The 17,951-nt window shown below is 52.0% G+C and overlaps 4 protein-coding genes across 4 annotated transcripts; 1 reads left to right on the forward strand and 3 right to left on the reverse strand.

Moving 5' to 3' along the window:
* Positions 1-117: 117 nt before the first annotated feature.
* On the forward strand, positions 118-4,304 carry PSV08DRAFT_221744 (Sec1 family-domain-containing protein; the record flags this gene model as incomplete). Its single annotated transcript, XM_014219651.2, has 7 exons — positions 118-256; positions 314-542; positions 596-1,493; positions 1,973-2,104; positions 2,158-2,353; positions 2,552-2,763; positions 2,811-4,304. Exons 1-7 carry the CDS (start codon positions 154-156, stop codon positions 4,302-4,304), a joined length of 3,264 nt encoding a protein of 1,087 aa, XP_014075126.2. The 5' UTR covers positions 118-153.
* A 1,018-nt stretch (positions 4,305-5,322) lies between these two features.
* On the reverse strand, positions 5,323-9,714 carry PSV08DRAFT_38779 (cortical protein marker for cell polarity-domain-containing protein). The gene is made up of 3 exons (XM_014219652.2): positions 8,264-9,714; positions 5,887-8,214; positions 5,323-5,835 (listed from the first exon to the last, which is right to left on the reverse strand). The coding sequence occupies exons 1-3, from the start codon at positions 9,399-9,401 to the stop codon at positions 5,606-5,608; spliced, it is 3,696 nt and encodes a 1,231-aa protein (XP_014075127.1). The 5' UTR covers positions 9,402-9,714; the 3' UTR covers positions 5,323-5,605.
* A 1,206-nt stretch (positions 9,715-10,920) lies between these two features.
* On the reverse strand, positions 10,921-13,078 carry PSV08DRAFT_38783 (major facilitator superfamily domain-containing protein). Its single transcript, XM_066093480.1, has 4 exons — positions 12,733-13,078; positions 12,317-12,674; positions 11,591-12,266; positions 10,921-11,536 (listed from the first exon to the last, which is right to left on the reverse strand). Exons 1-4 carry the CDS (start codon positions 12,943-12,945, stop codon positions 11,095-11,097), a joined length of 1,689 nt encoding a protein of 562 aa, XP_065949178.1. The 5' UTR covers positions 12,946-13,078; the 3' UTR covers positions 10,921-11,094.
* A 2,555-nt stretch (positions 13,079-15,633) lies between these two features.
* Positions 15,634-17,025, reverse strand: PSV08DRAFT_361596 (glycoside hydrolase; the record flags this gene model as incomplete). The annotated part of the gene is made up of 4 exons (XM_014219654.1): positions 15,634-16,379; positions 16,442-16,694; positions 16,770-16,794; positions 16,856-17,025. The coding sequence occupies 4 exons, from the start codon at positions 17,023-17,025 to the stop codon at positions 15,697-15,699; spliced, it is 1,131 nt and encodes a 376-aa protein (XP_014075129.1). The 3' UTR covers positions 15,634-15,696.
* Positions 17,026-17,951: the final 926 nt, after the last annotated feature.

Below are 17,951 nucleotides of genomic sequence, written 5' to 3' on the forward strand. Positions count from 1 at the left end.
GAGCTGCGATGCGGGGAGACAGGGATGCTGCTACACACTAGCGCCTATGACCGCATCCTCCGCGCGCCGAGGGGAGCCTAATATACATGTACTATATTCACCCCCTCCAAAACACCCACGTCGTGTACTCAGCACCATCGGATATCCACAGCCATGGCCAGTGTCACTCCAGCCAAGCTCAAGAAGCTGCAGCTCGCTGAGCCGGCCAAGCGCGCCGCCCAGCTCGAGCGCGTCAAGCCCATCATGACCTACTGGCGTGAGTACCATTGTTGCTATGCTTCTTTCCAGCGCGCGTGCTAACCGCCATGACCAGTGAGATTCTATATGGTTCAGAAAATCATTGCCGGCGGCCTGCACTCGGCCGATCCGGAATGCACTGCCTACACAACCGATCTCATGGAGAAACTCGAGCAGGCAAAAGCCGAGAACCCTGGTGAGGAGGCCTTGGTCGATGACACCGTCGCAAGCGCCTACTGCGAGCAGTTTGCCCTCCAGACACTGTCCAAGGCGGAGCGCGAGATGGCTGAGAATAGAGTCAATGGGTACGTCTCCAGTGCATGGTGTCATGAGCGTCCAAGCTAACTGCCGTGGACAGACAAACAGTCGATACTCTGCGCGCAGCCTCCACATTCCTCGAGATGATGTCCGTCTGGAAAAGCAATGACGCTGAAATCGCCGCAAAGACAAAGTACGCCAAGTACCACGCCCTACGCATCCTCAAAGCCATCAAGGCTGGCGAAGATCCCAATACGACGAATCCTGTGCAAGAAACCCACCAACAAGCTGCATCGCCGCCTGCTTTGGATCCAGAAGACCCAGAGGTACAGCGTATAAATCAGGGCGCTCCACCGCAAAGTCCATACCAGCCCTACGTTGAGTCGGCCCCAGATACCTCACAACTATCGCCCAACTTCTCCGCTCCTCCAGTGTCACCTCCTGCTCCCGATCTCCCTTCTGCGCCTACCGGATACACACAGCCCTCCCATGGCGACGTATCGCCAATTTCACAGCCCGCCCAATCACGGCAGGGCTCTGTCACTTCTATTGGCGGGGGATATTTCCCAAAGACAGATCCTCCTACCTTTACGGGAGAGTCGGCACCACCTGGTCTACCAACAGCACCAATGGATCGCGATCCCTTGACATCTTCTCTGCCTACTAGTCCCCAAGCACCGCAAGCGCCTGGTGCATCGGATCCTGCGAGCTTCTACCAAAACCCTGCATCGCCACCAGCCGCTCCGCCTGTCCAGAATACCTACCAACCTCCTCCGCAAAATCAATATGCACCACCACAGACGGGCGCTTTCCCGCCGCAACAACAATACACACCAACGCCGCACCAGAACCCATATGCTCAATCCACACCGCCACCCCAGCCTTCACAGCACTATTCCAATGGCCCTTTCAAGAATGATGAAGACTCGATTGCGCTGGCCCAAAAGCACGCTAAGTGGGCAATCTCGGCACTCAATTTCGAAGATGCTGACACGGCGGTAAAAGAACTACGCATCGCTCTCAAGGCTTTGGGCGCATAAGGCTCGGATCGCTCATTCTGTGCGATCTGAAAAATTTCCACGTATTGCATTTATGAAACTAATGATATTTGCTGGTTTGCTGTATACCCATGTTTGCAGACGTGTTGGAGGAGGATCAATGTCTCTGGTGTAACTTGAAGGTAGATGCACACATTAAAAGGAATTAAAAGCGATTCTCCTGTCCAGCAGACATTGGCGCGCACTTTGCCACAGGTGACCATGTTTATTTAAAATGAGCCAACTCAGACGTGATACAAGAATACAAGTACACTTGCAGAAAAAAACAGCGAGACTGATTCATCAGTCTCCACTGCTTCCGCCCTAGCATGTGCCAAGACACGAGTGCACGTGCCCTTGGGCCAGAGCTTAAGAAATCCAACCGAAGCTCATCCTCACTCCTCATCGACCTTCACAACACAAGGCCGAGCTGCATGTAGTCATGCTTCTGGGAAAGCCTCGCACAAGCTGTAGCTCATGATACAGCGGCGACTATGGCGCCCATCACACCTTTCAATGCGGCGGATATAACTGAAAAAGCGCGGCGAGAGCTGCTTCTTCTGCTCGAAGGTGTAAGGTAATATCAGCGCCGCAACGTGCTGCCACATCTAACACATGCAAATAGATACGAGGAAAGAAGAACCTCGTGCTTGAGAAGACGCTTGCCGGTCCGCTGAATCTCCTGGTCAAGTTCTCGACGCTACAAGAATATGGCGTTGACAAGCCCTTTTTCCTTGAGAACGACAATGTCGACTCCTCACAGCGCAACATTGTCTTCCTCGTCAGAGGCGAAAAGGCAAAGACTGTGATGGCTGTTGCTGGTAAGTGAAGCTTCTCGGCTTCCTTGCTTCACTCTTCGCATGCTTCACAGTATGTTTTGGGTCAAAAAGTAGGCTAGGCAGATTTTCACCTACTCTGTCTGGCCAGTCTTGATCCCTAGAATAAACAAAGCGCTTTTATTGGATTGCCTATCGTCTATATAGGATCAGTCTATTGTACGGTGCTAACATCCTAGATAGATCAGATAAAACGTATTCGACGCGACAGCCAAATTGAACATGAATTCTCCATCTTCTGGGTTCCCCGCCGCACTTTGACGTCCGACCAACTACTTGAAGAAGCAGGTGTCCTGGGTGAAGCTAGTGTGAGCGAGTGGCCATTGTTTTTCGTGCCTCTTGCAGATGATGTCTTGTCGCTTGAGCTGGAAGATGCCGTGTCGGACCTGTATCTTGTATGTTGCATCCCATCGCCACCAGACCGGAAGCTGACCATCTAAAGAGAAAAGACCCGACGGCCATCTATTTGTCAGCCAAGGCACTGATGCTTCAGCAGCAAAAGTATGGACTCTTTCCACGAATCATTGGTAAAGGTGACAACGGAAAGCGCCTTGCGGACCTGCTCATTCGCATGCGCACCGAGGTTGCTGCAAGCGAGACGTCTGCTGGCGGAGGACCGTCGTTTCTGGGGTTGACACCTAGCTCCAACATAGACAGCCTCATCATTATTGATCGAGAAGTTGACTTTCCTACTGTGCTACTGACTCAGCTCACCTATGAGGGCCTCATTGATGAGGTCTTCAACATCTCTGCCAATCAAACCGAAGTTGATTCTTCCGTTATTGGTGGTGTAACGCCTCAACAAGGTCAAACGGGTTCGGCATCTACCAGCATGAAGCGCAAGGTCATGATTGATGCCAAAGACACATTGTACACTGATCTTGGTGATGCCAATTTTGCCATTGTAGGCAATCTCCTCAACCAGGCGGCTCGGCGGCTCCAGAGTAGCACTGGCCGTGACCAGCTTGCCACGAAGACGACTTCAGAGTTGCGGGACTTTGTCGCAAAGCTTCCTGGTTATCAGGCCGAGCAGGCCAGCTTGAAGTTACACACCAGCCTTGCAGAGGAGATTATCAAGTTCACGCGTACCGACATCTTTACACGAAGTCTGGAAGTACAGCAGAACATCATGTCTGGCGCAGACCCCACAACACAACACGATACCATTACCGAACTCATCAACCGCGACGTACCTTTGCCTGCCATTCTACGTCTGCTATGCCTGGAGAGTACGACAAACGCGGGTATTCGTCCAAAGGATCTCGAAAACTTCAAACGTGCCATCATCCAAGCCTACGGGCCGCAGCACATGCTCACCCTCGCTTCTCTTGAGAAGATGGGTCTGCTCGCCCCACGAGGAGGCGTGAGTCTCGGCGGTGTAGGTGCACCAGCGAAACCGGGCAGTGTAACCAACTACACACCCTTGAGAAAGAGTCTCAAAATCTGGGACGACGATGTAAACGAGGCGAATCCAAACGACATTTCGTACACTTTCTCAGGTTACGCACCTCTAAGTGTCCGCCTGATTCAATCAATCATCCAGAAACACACCTTGGCAAATGCCATCAAGCCCTCCACCGACCCTCGGGCGTCGGCTCAAGCAAATCCCCTCGCCCAGGGCCTCCGCATTTTTGACGATGCGACAAAATACGTCCGCGGCGCCACGTTCGATGAGGCGCAAAAGGGCGAGGAGAAAGCCGTTAAAGCGAGACAGCTACTTAACGGCAGCCAAGCGGAGAAAAACAAGACTGTAGCTGTGTTCTTCCTCGGTGGCGTCACGAGGGCCGAGATTGCAGCGCTGAGGTTCATCGGCAACAAGTTGAAGGAATCTGGGGGTGAGGGGAGGGGCAGTCGGGTTGTCGTGTGTGCGACGAATATTATCCGGGGCGAGGAGTTGGTAGGCAGTGCGACTGAGAAGAGGAGGTTTAAGGCCTGAGGAGCTGGGGGTGTGTGGTGGCTTTGATGCGTCATGTTTAGGCAAGGAGCAAGGGCGATTGGTAGCACGACAGGTTTAATAGGAGATCAATTGTGTGTTTTTATGATGTATATATATATATATATATATATATATATATATATACATTTGCTCTCGTCGACTTTGGCATACTTCGTATATCTTGTCAGGACAATTAGATCAGCAGGAAGATAGGGAATGAGAGGAGTAGTGGGGATGTATGAGGACGAGTGAAGCAATAGGACAAGGCCAAGTCGTGTAAGCGTCTTGCCGTCTGGGTATGAATGGGCAAGTAGGATAAATGGAGGGAGGTGGTGGACCAAGTGCTCAAGTTGAGCGTCAAGGACAAACTGTCAAGATATGTAAGAGTTGATAAGTTGTGAAACACCACATTGCTTCTTCATCATTTGCTTCTAGACCTGCACCTACTACGCCTATTCATGCTGAAACAGGGACGATTTGGTTTTTTTCTGCCTGTCTCTCCTCCCCACAACTCCCCTTTCTCCCCCTTTCCCGACTTCTCATTACACACACACCTCTCTCGCCCCCCCCTCCCCCTCAGGCATACACATTAACTGCATCAACGGACCCCTTCTTTCTCGGAGCAAGACTTACTACCCCCTTCTTTTCGCAAATTCAATCAAAGAAAAGAAAAGAGAACAGATAGTGGGGGAAAAAAAGCCAACGAAAAAAAATGTTTGGTGGGCTGCGAGGTAAAAAAAAACGCGCGCTAGCCACGTGGTATCAAGCACACTATACGAATCGAAAAGAAGAAAAAGAGAAAAAAGAGAGAGAGACAGAGAGCATGTCGAAAAGCAATCTAAACAGCTCTAGTAAGACATGAAGAACCCAAGAAGATAAAGAATTTCCTCCCATGGGCAAAAAAGAGGGCATCCCCATGCAATCATGCCAAGAAATCGCCAGAACATGAGAAAGAAAAGGCGGCGCTTTGCCATGTTCCGAAAAAAAAATCCATCAGAGTAATTATCGCTTCGTCCCTGATCCGAAACGTAAGGATGTTTTCTTTGCCCAGAATGAACCGTGCCCGATAACTTTGTCTTGATATCCCAGACAAAGTAACATGGATAAAACACTCGTCTCCGTTTGGATAAAAAAAATATATCCAAGGCTGGGAAAAGAGTGGTGAGAAAGTATCCTGTCCATTGGACAAAATCAAGGAGGGCCACCAGACCTAGTACCGCCACTTTCTCAATCGCTCATATCATTATTGTTTTTTTATTACCACTTCACCCGAATTAGAGTTGCGATAGTAGGGCTCGACTTTAGATGGCAGGTGCTTGTTGTGGTTTGGACAGAGTTCCAAATAATTGCTCCGGCGGTACGCGTCCAACATTTCCCATGCGGTCGGTGTATGATGTTGGGGCAGGGGCGTAGCCCTGTTGCTTCTTACGGTACCACTCGATGATTATGCCAATGACGACAAGTAAGAAGGTAAGGACCAGTGCAATGGCGAGGCCAATAAGGACAATAGCCCAGAGAGCAAGGTGGCTGTCTGTAATTTTGTTAGAAAACATCTAGTCTAGGATATGGTAAATTAACTCACCTGACTTTAGGAAGAATGAGTTGGGGTTCTCCACAAAGATAGAAGACAAGCTTCCTGGCTCCGTCTGACCATCCTGACCCTTGGTGGCAAGCAGGAAGGGAATAAGCGAAGTACCATTAAAGAGCACAGCAGATGCAGTTCCAAAGTCGGTAACATTGATGTGGCCCATGAGGAGAAGATCCTGGTCTTGGTCGATGATCTGGGACGCATCGTGATTCTCGGATAGGGAAAGGACTTGGATACCACGGATGTCGGTTGAAGCGCCAAACATGGCAGGGTTGGCAGGGATCCACTTGGACCCGTCGAACCGCTGAAGATAGGCAGTGCCATCGCTACCTTGGCCAGCGGCCCATAATTGATCGCCATTGCGGTTAGCGATGGTGAGGGCAGTGACTGGGCCAGGAAGATCATTGGCACCAGGAATAACAGCATACTCGCTGTTTGTAGAATCAAACGTAAGAATCTTGGTGTGGTTGTTGCCCGATGTAAGATTGCCAGCAATCAAAAGTTTGGTGTCACCAATCCATGTCAAAGACGAGACCTCGCCTTGGATACCGTTTCCAGCTTGATTCCACTGATTGCGCTCAGTGTTCCACACGCAGACTGCAGCACAGCTCAGAGCTCCAGCAGACTGAAATTGACCACCGATAAAAATGTCGTTGGACTTTGGTCGTGGGGCAATGGCATTAACGGTGACGTTGATGCCCTGAAGTGGCGGCGGCTGAACGGGAGTAAATTCATTATTGGTGAGATCGTAGGCGACAACACCAGCAATAGGGTCATTTCTGAGCTGACCACTAACCACACCACCTGCGTACAGGATGTTGTTCAAGACGGCAACAGTGGCAAATGTGGAGTTGGCGTCCAACTCGTCGTTGAAACCGGTGACCTTATCCGAGTCGTTACCATCGATGATGAGGACGTTGGTGATGTTCTGGTTGTCTGCACCGGTTGTGGCAAAATGACCAGCAAGAATAGTCTTGTTCATGCCATTTTGATTGTAGAAAGTGCCAGTGCGAACACCAGTGGTATTGAGGTTTTGTCCATCCACAATGGCTCGCTTGCGAAGAGAAGCCTGGCGTTGTGCCTCGATCTTGACAGGGAATGCCTCGAGTTCCAGCTGGTCTCCTCCGCTTTGTAGCTCAGCACTGCCGCTGGCAAGGAGAGCACCGGAAGAGACCGATCCACCAAACCAACGAGCACTTCCAGGAACGTCAGCAAACGTCATCAATCTACCCGACATGGCGAGAGAGTAGAAGTCGAGGTTGTGCAGCCAGTTGCTACGAGAGGGGACCCAGACTGCGAAATCGTTGACACTGGTGGCGGGGTTGTTGTCGAAAGCGTTGACTTGGCTGAAGAAGCCACTCACAGCAAGGACTTCTTCAGGTGTATTGTCTGTGATGTTGAGCGAAAAGGGCACAAGATACAGGACAACGCCTTCTACACCAGCGCCAAGAGGCTTCCACTCGTTGTTGGTGTAGGCGGCCACACCACGCAGGCCAGGAGCATTGTTGGCTACCGTGTTGGTGAAGTTGCCACCAACATACAGTGTGCTAGCGTTGTAGAACAAGGTTATGACCTGGTTGTTCAGCCCACTGCCAGAAAGGGCCGTAGGTCCTGTGGCGCCGTCACGGATGGCAAAGATGTTGTTGCGGTTATCAGTAGTGTTGAAAGATCCACCAACGTAAAGAGTATTGTCACCTGTAGCCACGCTCGTTACCAGAGCCTTCTCCCGAGGACTAAGGCTCGCACCAGCAGCGTTAATGACCGAATCCGAAAAATTGTCTGCTTCTGCAGTCTGGCCTGGCTTGTACTCGAAAAGACCATTCAGGTTGCCAGAGGTGGCCTTTAACAGCGTGAAGCGTACTCTCTGTGCAACAACGGTCAGGGGTGTGGGGCCTTGTCCAGCGGCGGGTTGGATAATGACTCGTGGAGGAGCACCGGTAGTGGCATCAATGAAGCCATTGTAGACTTCGTCGTACTTGTCAAAGTCGTTGGTCTGCCAGAGTTCGGTGCTTTCGGTTTGACCACCGACCACGGCCGTGACATTGACGCGACCACGAGTGCCACAAGTGCCGTCGCCTTGGCATCCAGGCGTGAAGATAGTGACTGAGTAATTGCCGGACTGCTTGACATCAGGAACAAAGGTAACAGTTGCCGCATTGACGTCAATTGGGTTGCCTTGGAGAACGGTTGTTAGGTACTGGGAGTTGCTGTCATGTGAAGGCGAAACCTGCCACGAGCCTGTAGCGGTGGACTCTGACAGCGAACCGGTGGCGCCACAGTTCTTGGGCTCGTTGAACTCGTTGACGGCATACGAATAGATGTCTGCAGACGTTAGCGAGAGGAAACTAGTAAAGCGAGCAGATGCACTCACCGTCCTGGAAGAGCTCAATGCCATTCAGTCCGGCGCCAGCTCCATAGTGGTCGGTAATATCGATCCTGAAAGCATTCATACCCACGACGTTGACAAAGGTAAAGTCCTGGGCAGTGGTGTTGCCCTCAGGCAAGGGGCATCGAAGGTCGCAAAAGGCCTTTTGTCCGGTCTGGGGATCGGTGTAGGTTAGGTTCAAGATGCCGCCAAGAGGAAGGGCGGTAAAGTGGAAAGTCTTTGTGCCACGGCCGTCAAAGTCGGTGTTGTACAGCTTCATACTGGTGGGTTCAAAACCAAAACCAAACTCGGCCTTCCAGAAACCATTGGCGCGGTCGGCCATGAGCCAGGTAGAGCCGGTGCCCTGTGTTGTGTAGTCGGTCTTGCAAGCAATGTTGTTGGGGTCTGTGAAGCCGTTGATACCGGAGCTGGTCTGTGCCGAGATGCGTGCATTGGAGACGGGAATCACCTGGGTGTTGTTCTTGCTCGACACAGTCGAGGCATTGCCGCCCAGGCCGTTGAACTCGCCTCCAAATACAATGTTGCCGTTAGAGGCACGGGCGATGGAATGAATGGGGCCGTTGAAGCCATGGAACGAGAGATCCTCCCAGCCGTCCTTCCAAACCAGGGCGTTTGTCGAGTTGGCACCCGAAAGACTACCGCCAACATAGACGCGTCCGCCTTGTTGGTCGCAGTAGAGGGCATTCACGGACCCACTTAGGCCCTCGAGTGCCTGTACGTTGCCGGTTGTGGGATCAAGCAGGGCAATGCCTCCCGGGGTGGGCATGTTGCCGACGCCTGTAAAGTTGCCGGCGAAGACGACTCGTTCGGTGCCATTGATGGGCAGGGTGCACATGGCCTTGATGTCGGCATCGGTAACGTTGATGGTAGCAAAGACGCCATTCGGGTAACGGGAGAGCAGAGCGCCATTGCGACCGGGGTATTGCTGGCTCTGGCCTTGGTACTGGTATAGCGATATTGAGTCAAAGTCGCCAGTAAAAGCTATGCGGCCCAAGTCGCCGAGACTTAGCGGAGGGGCGGGGACGGTGTTGAAGGTGATTGCTGTCGTGGGAGAGGCGAGCAGCAGCGAAAGGGCGAGCTTGCCAGCCCCTGTGCGCACGAGGGCAGCGAATGAATCCCTCATGGCAGCAGTGGGTGGCGCGATGGACGGAAATAATGCAGGGTGGTATGCGAGTGTCGGCAGATGGGTTCAGCAGAGGGAGGCGGCCCGGTTCGGCATGGGCACGAGACGACGTGTGGTGGTGGTGGTGGTGGTGATGATAATTACGGGAGTGGTGAAGGTGGAGGTGATGGAGTTGACGGCGATGGGGATGGCGACGTTGTTTGCAGGCGGGTGGCTGAGGCGACGATGCGGCCGGCCGGTCGTTGTTGCACGCGTGGAAAGTGCGAGGCGTAGGCGGGAAGGAGCTGCCGGCGAGGGATGCTTGGCGCGCGGTGAAGTAGGGACGTGGAGTCGGGGTCCAGGGGGGTGGGTGTGTGATATTAGGTGCAGCGAGCTGCGTTGCTGGAATGCTGAAACGAATGACTGAGGTGAGGGGGAGGATGGGCGTGGGATCGAAGGGTGGCCGCCCTCCCGCGCTGCTTTTTCGCAAAGGTACACGGGTGTTGTCAGAGACAGGCGTGAGAGTCAAGGGGGGGGATTGTGTGCCTTTGCCTTCGGGAGCGCCATCAGAGACAAGTCCCGGCAGGCCCGGTGGGCGGCGGCCTGATTGGCCAGGCTGTTGGGCGGCTAGCCGGGCTGGGCCTAGTCGCCATGTGCCCAACGGCTGACAGGAGCTCACCCAAACTCCCCTTTCGCGGTGGATGCACGACGCAGGGCAAGTGGACAGCGCCCCAAGAAGGTCATCTAAACTAAACTGCCGGCCTCGCCCTCCCGCTGCATGGTGCTTTTTCGCTGCGTCGCCGTTGTCTGGTCTGCCCGCGTTCCAGCAGGCCGCCGCTCGCACATGGCGGCGATATACTTGGCTGCTGCATGTCCTCGTTTACCTTTGACAGCCTGCGCCTCCTGTCGCTGGCCATGATGGCTCGCCCTCGCGCCGGCACCGTCAAGGGCCTGTGTGCGGCAGCTCGACACGGCCCTTGGCTTCTGTCATTGTCACCTCTGCGCCATGCCATCCGTCTTTTTTGTTTCTGCTGTCATCGGGGCTTTAATCCCACGCTGAGCAGCCATGGCCGGTCTCACTGCCTCGCCCGCACCCCAGGCGGCTTGGCATCGTGGCCCCAGCCAGCGACTCCTTTCGCCCGCCTGCAGGGTCGCTGCCTGTCGAGCCTGACGACCACACCATGGCCCCCAATAGTCGCCTGCACCATGCTCGGCACTCGCAACAACCCTCAGTCTGCTTGTGCTCCCTTTCTTCGTCGTGCATACACTCTTGCTTGCTTCTCCGCTTCGACTCGTCCTTCTGACGACGCCTTGTTTCTGCCATGACGCACGCCTGCCACTGATCTCCCTTGTCAACGGCAGACGGCTTGTTTCACATTCCAACCAGGCCGCCGCCCGGCCCCCGCTCTAGCTGATCCCGCCCGCCTTTTCGCCAAAAATACTCGAAGCTTTCTGCGCGCGTCCATGACGGATGCAAAAGCGTTGGCGGTGCCATGGGCAGTGCGTCTGCATCGCCATTGCACATGCTGACTCAACCCAGCCACAAGCCCCAGAGTCGAGACGCGGTTGATTATACATTAGAGACTACTTACCGCGTACGCTACAAGAAATGCGTCGTGTCGTATCCGTCTAGTTGTACCAAATGTGCCCCATGAAAAATCTAGATGCTTTGGCGATGCTTCTCCCAAAAACAAGTTCTATACCCCTCCCCGCATTAAGGCCTGCTGCTCTTTTCCATGTCCTTGACCTTGTCTTTGTCGACAAACGCCCTCTCTTGGTCCATGGCCCCATTCATATCATACGCCTCGATGAACCAGCTGCCAATCATAGCCACCGCACTGAACACCAGCATGACTATCCAGATGTACTTTAATGCGTCCGTGTAGCTTTCCTTTAGTTGGTCCTTCATCTCTCCCCCAGGCATCTCCTTGATGATGCGAACCAGCCCAGCTGCGTCCTGAGAATACTCGTCCGCAAAGTCAGCCAGCAGTGGGAACGTCAGCATCTTCTTCTTCATCTGGTTCTGGAACACGACTCCGCCAATAGCCACTCCCAGTGTCTGGCCGAATGCGCGGAAAAAGGAAAACATATTGGCAGCATACGCCTGGTCCGCTGCCGTCGCACTGGCTTGCACGGCCAACGCCATGGCAGGAAAACTAGGCAATCGTCAGCGCCCCCTTGTTCTTCTCCGTCAAATAACTCTCACTTACAGGATACCTGTTCCTATCCCACCAACGAGACTGATAAAGATCCACGCTGGAGTCGACGTGTCGACCTTGATTACTATCAGCACACCCATGCCCAGCGTAGCAAGGAACCACCCTGCCCGGTTGGCCCATCGGTACGTGCCCAGGATGGCAATAGCAACACCCGTCGCAATCGAAGCCGGAGCCACCGTAAACGTCCACGGAAACAAGGCAACCCCGGTAAGAATCGGTCCAAATCCCTTCACCGCTTCAAAGTACAGCGGTAGGTAGTATAGGATAGCCCACAGGATAATGCCGTGGATGACCGTGGCAGTATAGAGAATCGCAGCAGACCGGTTCTTGAAGACGGACGTGCGAATGAGCGGGTTGGCGGCCACGAATTCAATGTACAGGACAAAGCCAACCATGCCAGCACCACACACAATAAGCGGTACAAGCGTACGCCACGAGTCCCACGGATACTGCACTCCGCCCCAGGTAACGGGAATCAAGAAGCCAGTGGTCGAGGCGAGGAAGAGCACCATGCCGATCCAGTCCACCTCGCCGAGTTTGGCTAGGAAAGCCCCATGCTTCTGGTTGAGCTTGAGGAAGATGGTGATCATGGCAGCGCCAATGCCAATGAACGGGAGGTTGATCCAGAAGATCCATCGCCAACTGACGTTTTGCGAAAAGCCACCACCTAGTGTCGTTAGCTACTGTCCTTTTGCATCTGTACTGCATGTTGCTTACCGAGAAGAGGTCCAGCTACGGTGCCAATCGACCACATGGCACCAAAGAAGCTAAGCCACTTTCCTCGCTCTCGCAGAGGCACAGTATCTACAACCACCATTTCTGTCAGGCAAATGATACCCCCACCTCCGATACCTTGGATAGAGCGCCCGATCAGGATAAGGCTAAACTTGTCGGCCACAGCGGGTATAATCGAACCAACCAGGAAGAATGCAAGACTGATGTAGATCAATGCCTTTCTCCCGAAAATGTGCGAAAAGGATCCGATTACTGGCTGGAAGACGGTCGATGTCAATAGGAATGAAGTGCCGCTCCAAAACGCCTCGATAGCAGACCCGCCCAGTGCCCTAGCCATGATCTGAAAATTGTCAATTATCCAATTGCTCTACATCTTTCTAGGTTGTACAAAAACTTACTGGAAGAGCAACGGAGATGGAAGTAGCATCCAATGCAGCCATTAGCGTTATGATACACAAACTACCAAAAGCAGCTAGAAAGCGCCATCCTGGCTGAAACTTTTCCACTTCTACTGCATCAACCTGCTCGGATGCCGCCTCGCTCACGGGTTCCGAGACAGGCGGCGCAGGCTTGACCACGTCCTCGGGCGGCTCTACCGACGTACTCGCCATGACCTTGTCTTTGAGCCTTGATATGAATAGGGAAGAGGGAATCCGAATTATAAATATAGACTACGCACGATATCCTCAGGCTAGAGGAGAGAAACACAAGAAGCCGTCGGAAAAAAAAGTATACCAAGTGCTGCCTACCCTCTCTACAAGAGCGAGAGCAGCCATCATACATATACATACACACTATCCGTTCTACCACTCACCCGCTCTCCCTCTATCACAGGGCGTAAAGCCACAACACACACATACACACACCCATCACTCGGGGCGGACACACAGTAAGACCACCCAGCCACGAGCGCGCCCTCTCCTCGGCCCAACTTTGTCCTCCGTTCCATCCCAAAACCCACTACTTACCCAGCTCACCACCTTAGTTCAGCCTCAAAGCTGCAACCTCCGTGGTGTACGTGCCTTAGCGATGGCCCATGCACTGTGCCCTCGACAATCTAGCTGTACGCACCGCTTCTTTCCATGCCGTCTGCCTGATTTAACACCCTCCAATTGGCGTATCATGCCAATCTGGGAGAATTGGGCACTCCGACTCTTGTTTTGTTTCGCCCAGTCATGACGTGGTGGTGAGCAAGCGGCAGCCGCATTGCGCGCGCTAAAGATAATGTGCGGCGTCGCCCTTTGCTGGCGAACCGGAGCGTTGTGAGACGGAGGGTTGTTTGCCCGAGTGGGAAAGTCGGGGCGGGATAGTACGAGACCCCGACGAGGGTGGCGTTTGTCCGGTTTGTTATCGTTTCTGCCTGCGCCGATGGTGTGGTATCTTACAGTAACTACTAATAAACAAATTCTAGAAACAGGAAATCGATGATGCGCGGACGTTGCAAAGTTTCATGACGTTCCTCCAGGTTTTGTATGTATGTACGTAGCAACGCCGCATACTTTGCCCTACTACGCCCGCCGTGCCAACTACACACACACACCCACTTTTCCTCACCAGAGCGCGCCAGAGGACTCATTCTAGCCCCCCACCCAACAGATGTCTCAGACGCAGAAAAAAGGTGCAAACGGTGCAATATCCGCCTGTACTGTATACTGCACGCCACATGGCTTACCGGGCGATATGAGAAAGCACTCCAAGCGCATCTTTGTCATCGCTCCTGCACGTCAGAGTTCGAGACGTAGGGATAAGCGATAGTATGCTCGTGGCTTGGCTGAGAGTTTGCTACTACTATCCACCTAGCTGAATAGCAGCAGGGTACACGTGGTTATTACGACAACTTCCTCGTCGTTAAGCTAGTAAAACAGCTTCTCCATTCACCGCTTGGCCTGGACCTGTTCCCCATTTTCCTGATGCGTAAGTAGGTGGGTGCAACGGGCCAACTACACTCCCCCCTTTATTCCCGTCCTCACAGGTGAAAGGGAGGATTGGATGGTAGTAGAGAGGTCTTTCACATACCGAATCACCATCTGCCGTCTCCCGGCACTGAAACACACACCGGCAAACCAGCACCACAAGCCACCGGTTTCCCCGCATGTATTTACCTCCTCATACTGAAATACCCGCGGTTTCTGTTCGATGCCGTACTCCCAATTTCCTGCTTTTTGTTTCTAAATTCATAGCCGCAGAAACGAGCTAAGGCTGCAAAGTAAACCCGGTGACAATGGATTGTAAAAGGCTAGTTACTATGTAGAGACACAAAAAAGGGGAGGGTTTGTTCTGCCATATGGAGGTGGGTATCGCATGGCTTGCATCAAGGTGGTCAGCAAAAAAAAAAATACCCCCCGGTCCAAGTAAGACAGCTAGCCTACTTTTCTCTCAAGTAAGAAAAAATCTTACCATCGTTCTCTGTTTAGAAAAAAAATCATCGCAATTGGGGTTCTTGCAAGATATCACCTCATTGAACAGAGGGTTTTGTTCGTGTCAATGGACCGTGAGACTTACCTTCAAGCTTTCATTGTTTTTCGAATTCCCCCCTTTTTTTTTTCCCAATTTGTCCGGTTTTTTTTTTCTCTAGGCTGCATTTGGTTGCTATCTATCTAGTAATTTACCATGCCAAGTCTGGCTTCTGCAAGCTCTCAAACATTGACTGGGGGGGTTTCAACATAACCAGTTCGCTCTTGTACGCCTTTGTAGAGATTCTTGATATTTTATCGCTTAGTGACACTTTCTATCGTGAAGCTTTAGGGCGTGGGAGAAAGACATCGTGTCTATTTTCAAGATGCGCAGGGAGGGGTTTTTTTTGGGGGGGGGGATCTGGAACTGGGTGTTACTTTGTCAGCATGTCTAATTTCATATCCGTAGAAGAAATCGGTATAGAAATGTAAATAATCCGCTTTCTCGCTTGACTTTTGTGTCTATGACAAAGATGATGAGGGAGAATCTTTTTATAGATGGAATTTATATTCGACGGAATGCAGGCTATGAAAGTTTGTATTGGAATGTTGGAATCGATCAGTGTAGAACATTAACATGCGGATCAAATGCTGGTGCCCCCCCCCTTTTTTTTCTTTTCCAAAATCTCCCAAGCGTATAACTTGTCGATGTGCTCTGCCTTGTCCAAAGTCGCAGGCCGTGACCACCATATCCATACAAGGAAGCACGTGGTATATATCGCAATATAGCTCGTCATCACCTGACCCCTTGACGTGACATCTTGCCCAACAAAAAGCCTTAAATATCCAGGGAGAAGAGAGAAAAAAAAGCATCACACACGAACATTGATCCCAGACCACGATGCAATACTCATCCACAATGTTTGATTTGAAGAACAAATACGCATCTTATCCGCATTTGGACAAAAACTACTGCCCAAACAAAGCAAGAAACCCGTTATATACCAGACTCCGGTCCTTTTGCGTAATCGAACTAACATCTCCCGTGCCCGTCCAGTAAAACAAGCCACCTAGTCCATTCTGTCGCACGTAATTCGCCTTCATCCTAACCGTCTGCGGCGTATCGTACGTGACAAGGCCGCCATCGCCTCCAACACAGTAAGCCGCGCCAAGCTGTTCGTCGACATGCTCCTCTGCGCCCGGACGCGGCAGGTCGCGGTACTCAAACGTGCCTTCTTCGCCCGCCTGGCCGGAGAACTCGTGGCCGATGCCACGGGTGCCGGTGAAGCTGCGGCCGTATGCGGGGACGCCCATGACGATTTTGTGGCGGGGCACGCCCTGGTTGATCATGTACGAGACGGCTGAGTGACAGGAGATTGCGGCTTCGGGGCTGTGCGGGACGGGTGGTGTGAAGAGCTGGGCTTGGTGCCCGCATTTACTCACCCACGGTCCCGAGTAGTCGTACGCCATGAGGTTAACCAGGTCGAGATACTGGGACGCGTATCCCAGATTGATGTGCTGGAGAGCCCATTCGCCGGCTGGGAGAGCAGAGGACAATGTGTACTGAGGGGCTGGGAGGTACTGCCGGATTGTGGCTAGTAGAGCAATGTAGTCCTGGCCTTGACTGGCATCGGCCGGGTGCTCCCAATCGACTGTGAGTTTTTTTGTTTAGTTACTTTTTTGGTCGTTTACTGAGGTGAGGGTAAAAACCGACTGTCAATTCCATCGATGCCGAATTGCTGCACCAAAGCCAGGGATGACTGTGCAAAGCGCTCACGACAAGCTGGGTCTCGAGCAACGCCCGCAAACGGCTCGCTGCCTTTGCCGCCCCCGCCGATCGAGAGCACTACTCGCAGTCTCGTGTACTTTTTCTTAAGAAGCGCAAACGAGTTCAGACAACCCTTTGTTGCAGGGATGTCGTCGATGCCGGGAACATCGATCTGCGTATCTGCCCATTCATCGCTCAACTTTTTTTTTTAAAGAAAAAGAAAGTCAGTCTAAGAACTCATTCAAATAAAAAAAAATATAAATATATAACATACATATACAGTTCCATCTTCTTTGACCCTGTCTTCAAACTTAGCACACTCACTCTATCCGAAAAGGTCCGAAAATTTCCCAACGTTACCAGGCAAACGCATAAAAGACATGCGAAATGACGTCGTAGTTCAACGAGACGGGCGGCTGATCGCGATAGATTCGCCAGTTAGGATAGTACACGCCGTTCCAATACATGTTTTGCAGCGGTGTGGAAAATGTGGTGTTGTGATCAAGTGGGTTGAAGTAGTCTCGGCTCATTGTCGGTTCCGTCGTCAGCTTTTAAATGCTTTAGCCTTGCATGCACGTCAGGGTTATCCTGCAGGTAAGAGGGACCCCGTAAATCTGTTGCTTGGAAAAGATCAAAGCTCTACGGATATCGGAAGCTCCGCACGCTTTTCGTTGGTAAACACTATTTTGTGTGTGTGTGTGTGTGTGTGTGTGTCTGTGTGAGGTGTTCGTCTGGGGCATATGTGGGGGTGTCGGTACGTAATGGAGGGCAAAGTAGTATTTGTGAATGCGTTACTTTGGCAATGGAAATTGGGCTAGGAAGATAGTTGGATGGAATGATGTTCGGGTGTCTGAAGAGACTCTGGAGTGCCGTCTAAATGGCCTTGTATATACATGTGAAGTAGACCATAGCGGTATTACAGGCCGCTCAACGATGCAATGAACTGGTGGTTGCATTGGATATCAATCGACATGCCGTTTAGCCTGAAGCCAGGTGATGTCTTAGCTGCTTGACTTGCTATAGTTGCTTCTGTTTCTGCAAGGCGATAGACGGTGAAGCCCAGTATGATACTTGAATAGACTGCGAATAAACTCATGGTGTTGGCTAAGATTTGTGGATAGCGCGAGCCAGAGTCGCTCTGCTTTGTAGGTTAGGCCGCGATGTCCCAAAATACTGTGTTCTCGTGATTTGCACGCTGACGCACTAAGAAGACGGCTTGGAAGGTTTAGATCTAGCCGGCTCGAATCTAATGAGCATCTGTAAGAACAAGTGAGAGAATGTGTCATGGGTAGTATTGCACTTCCAAGAGAAGTAGCCAAGAAGAATCTGATGTCATGTCTAAAGATAGAGGGTGCACGCAATTGAAATCATATGCAGATATATTTCTGGGCATATAAACGTCTGATTACGAAGGTATTGATAAGGGTGCGCACACCTATATTGAAAGTGTCAGCAA

The sequence above is a fragment of the Bipolaris maydis genome, assembly GCF_028858645.1.
Source record: "Bipolaris maydis strain C4 unplaced genomic scaffold PSV08scaffold_6, whole genome shotgun sequence".
In the NCBI taxonomy this organism is placed as follows: Eukaryota; Fungi; Ascomycota; class Dothideomycetes; order Pleosporales; family Pleosporaceae; genus Bipolaris; species Bipolaris maydis.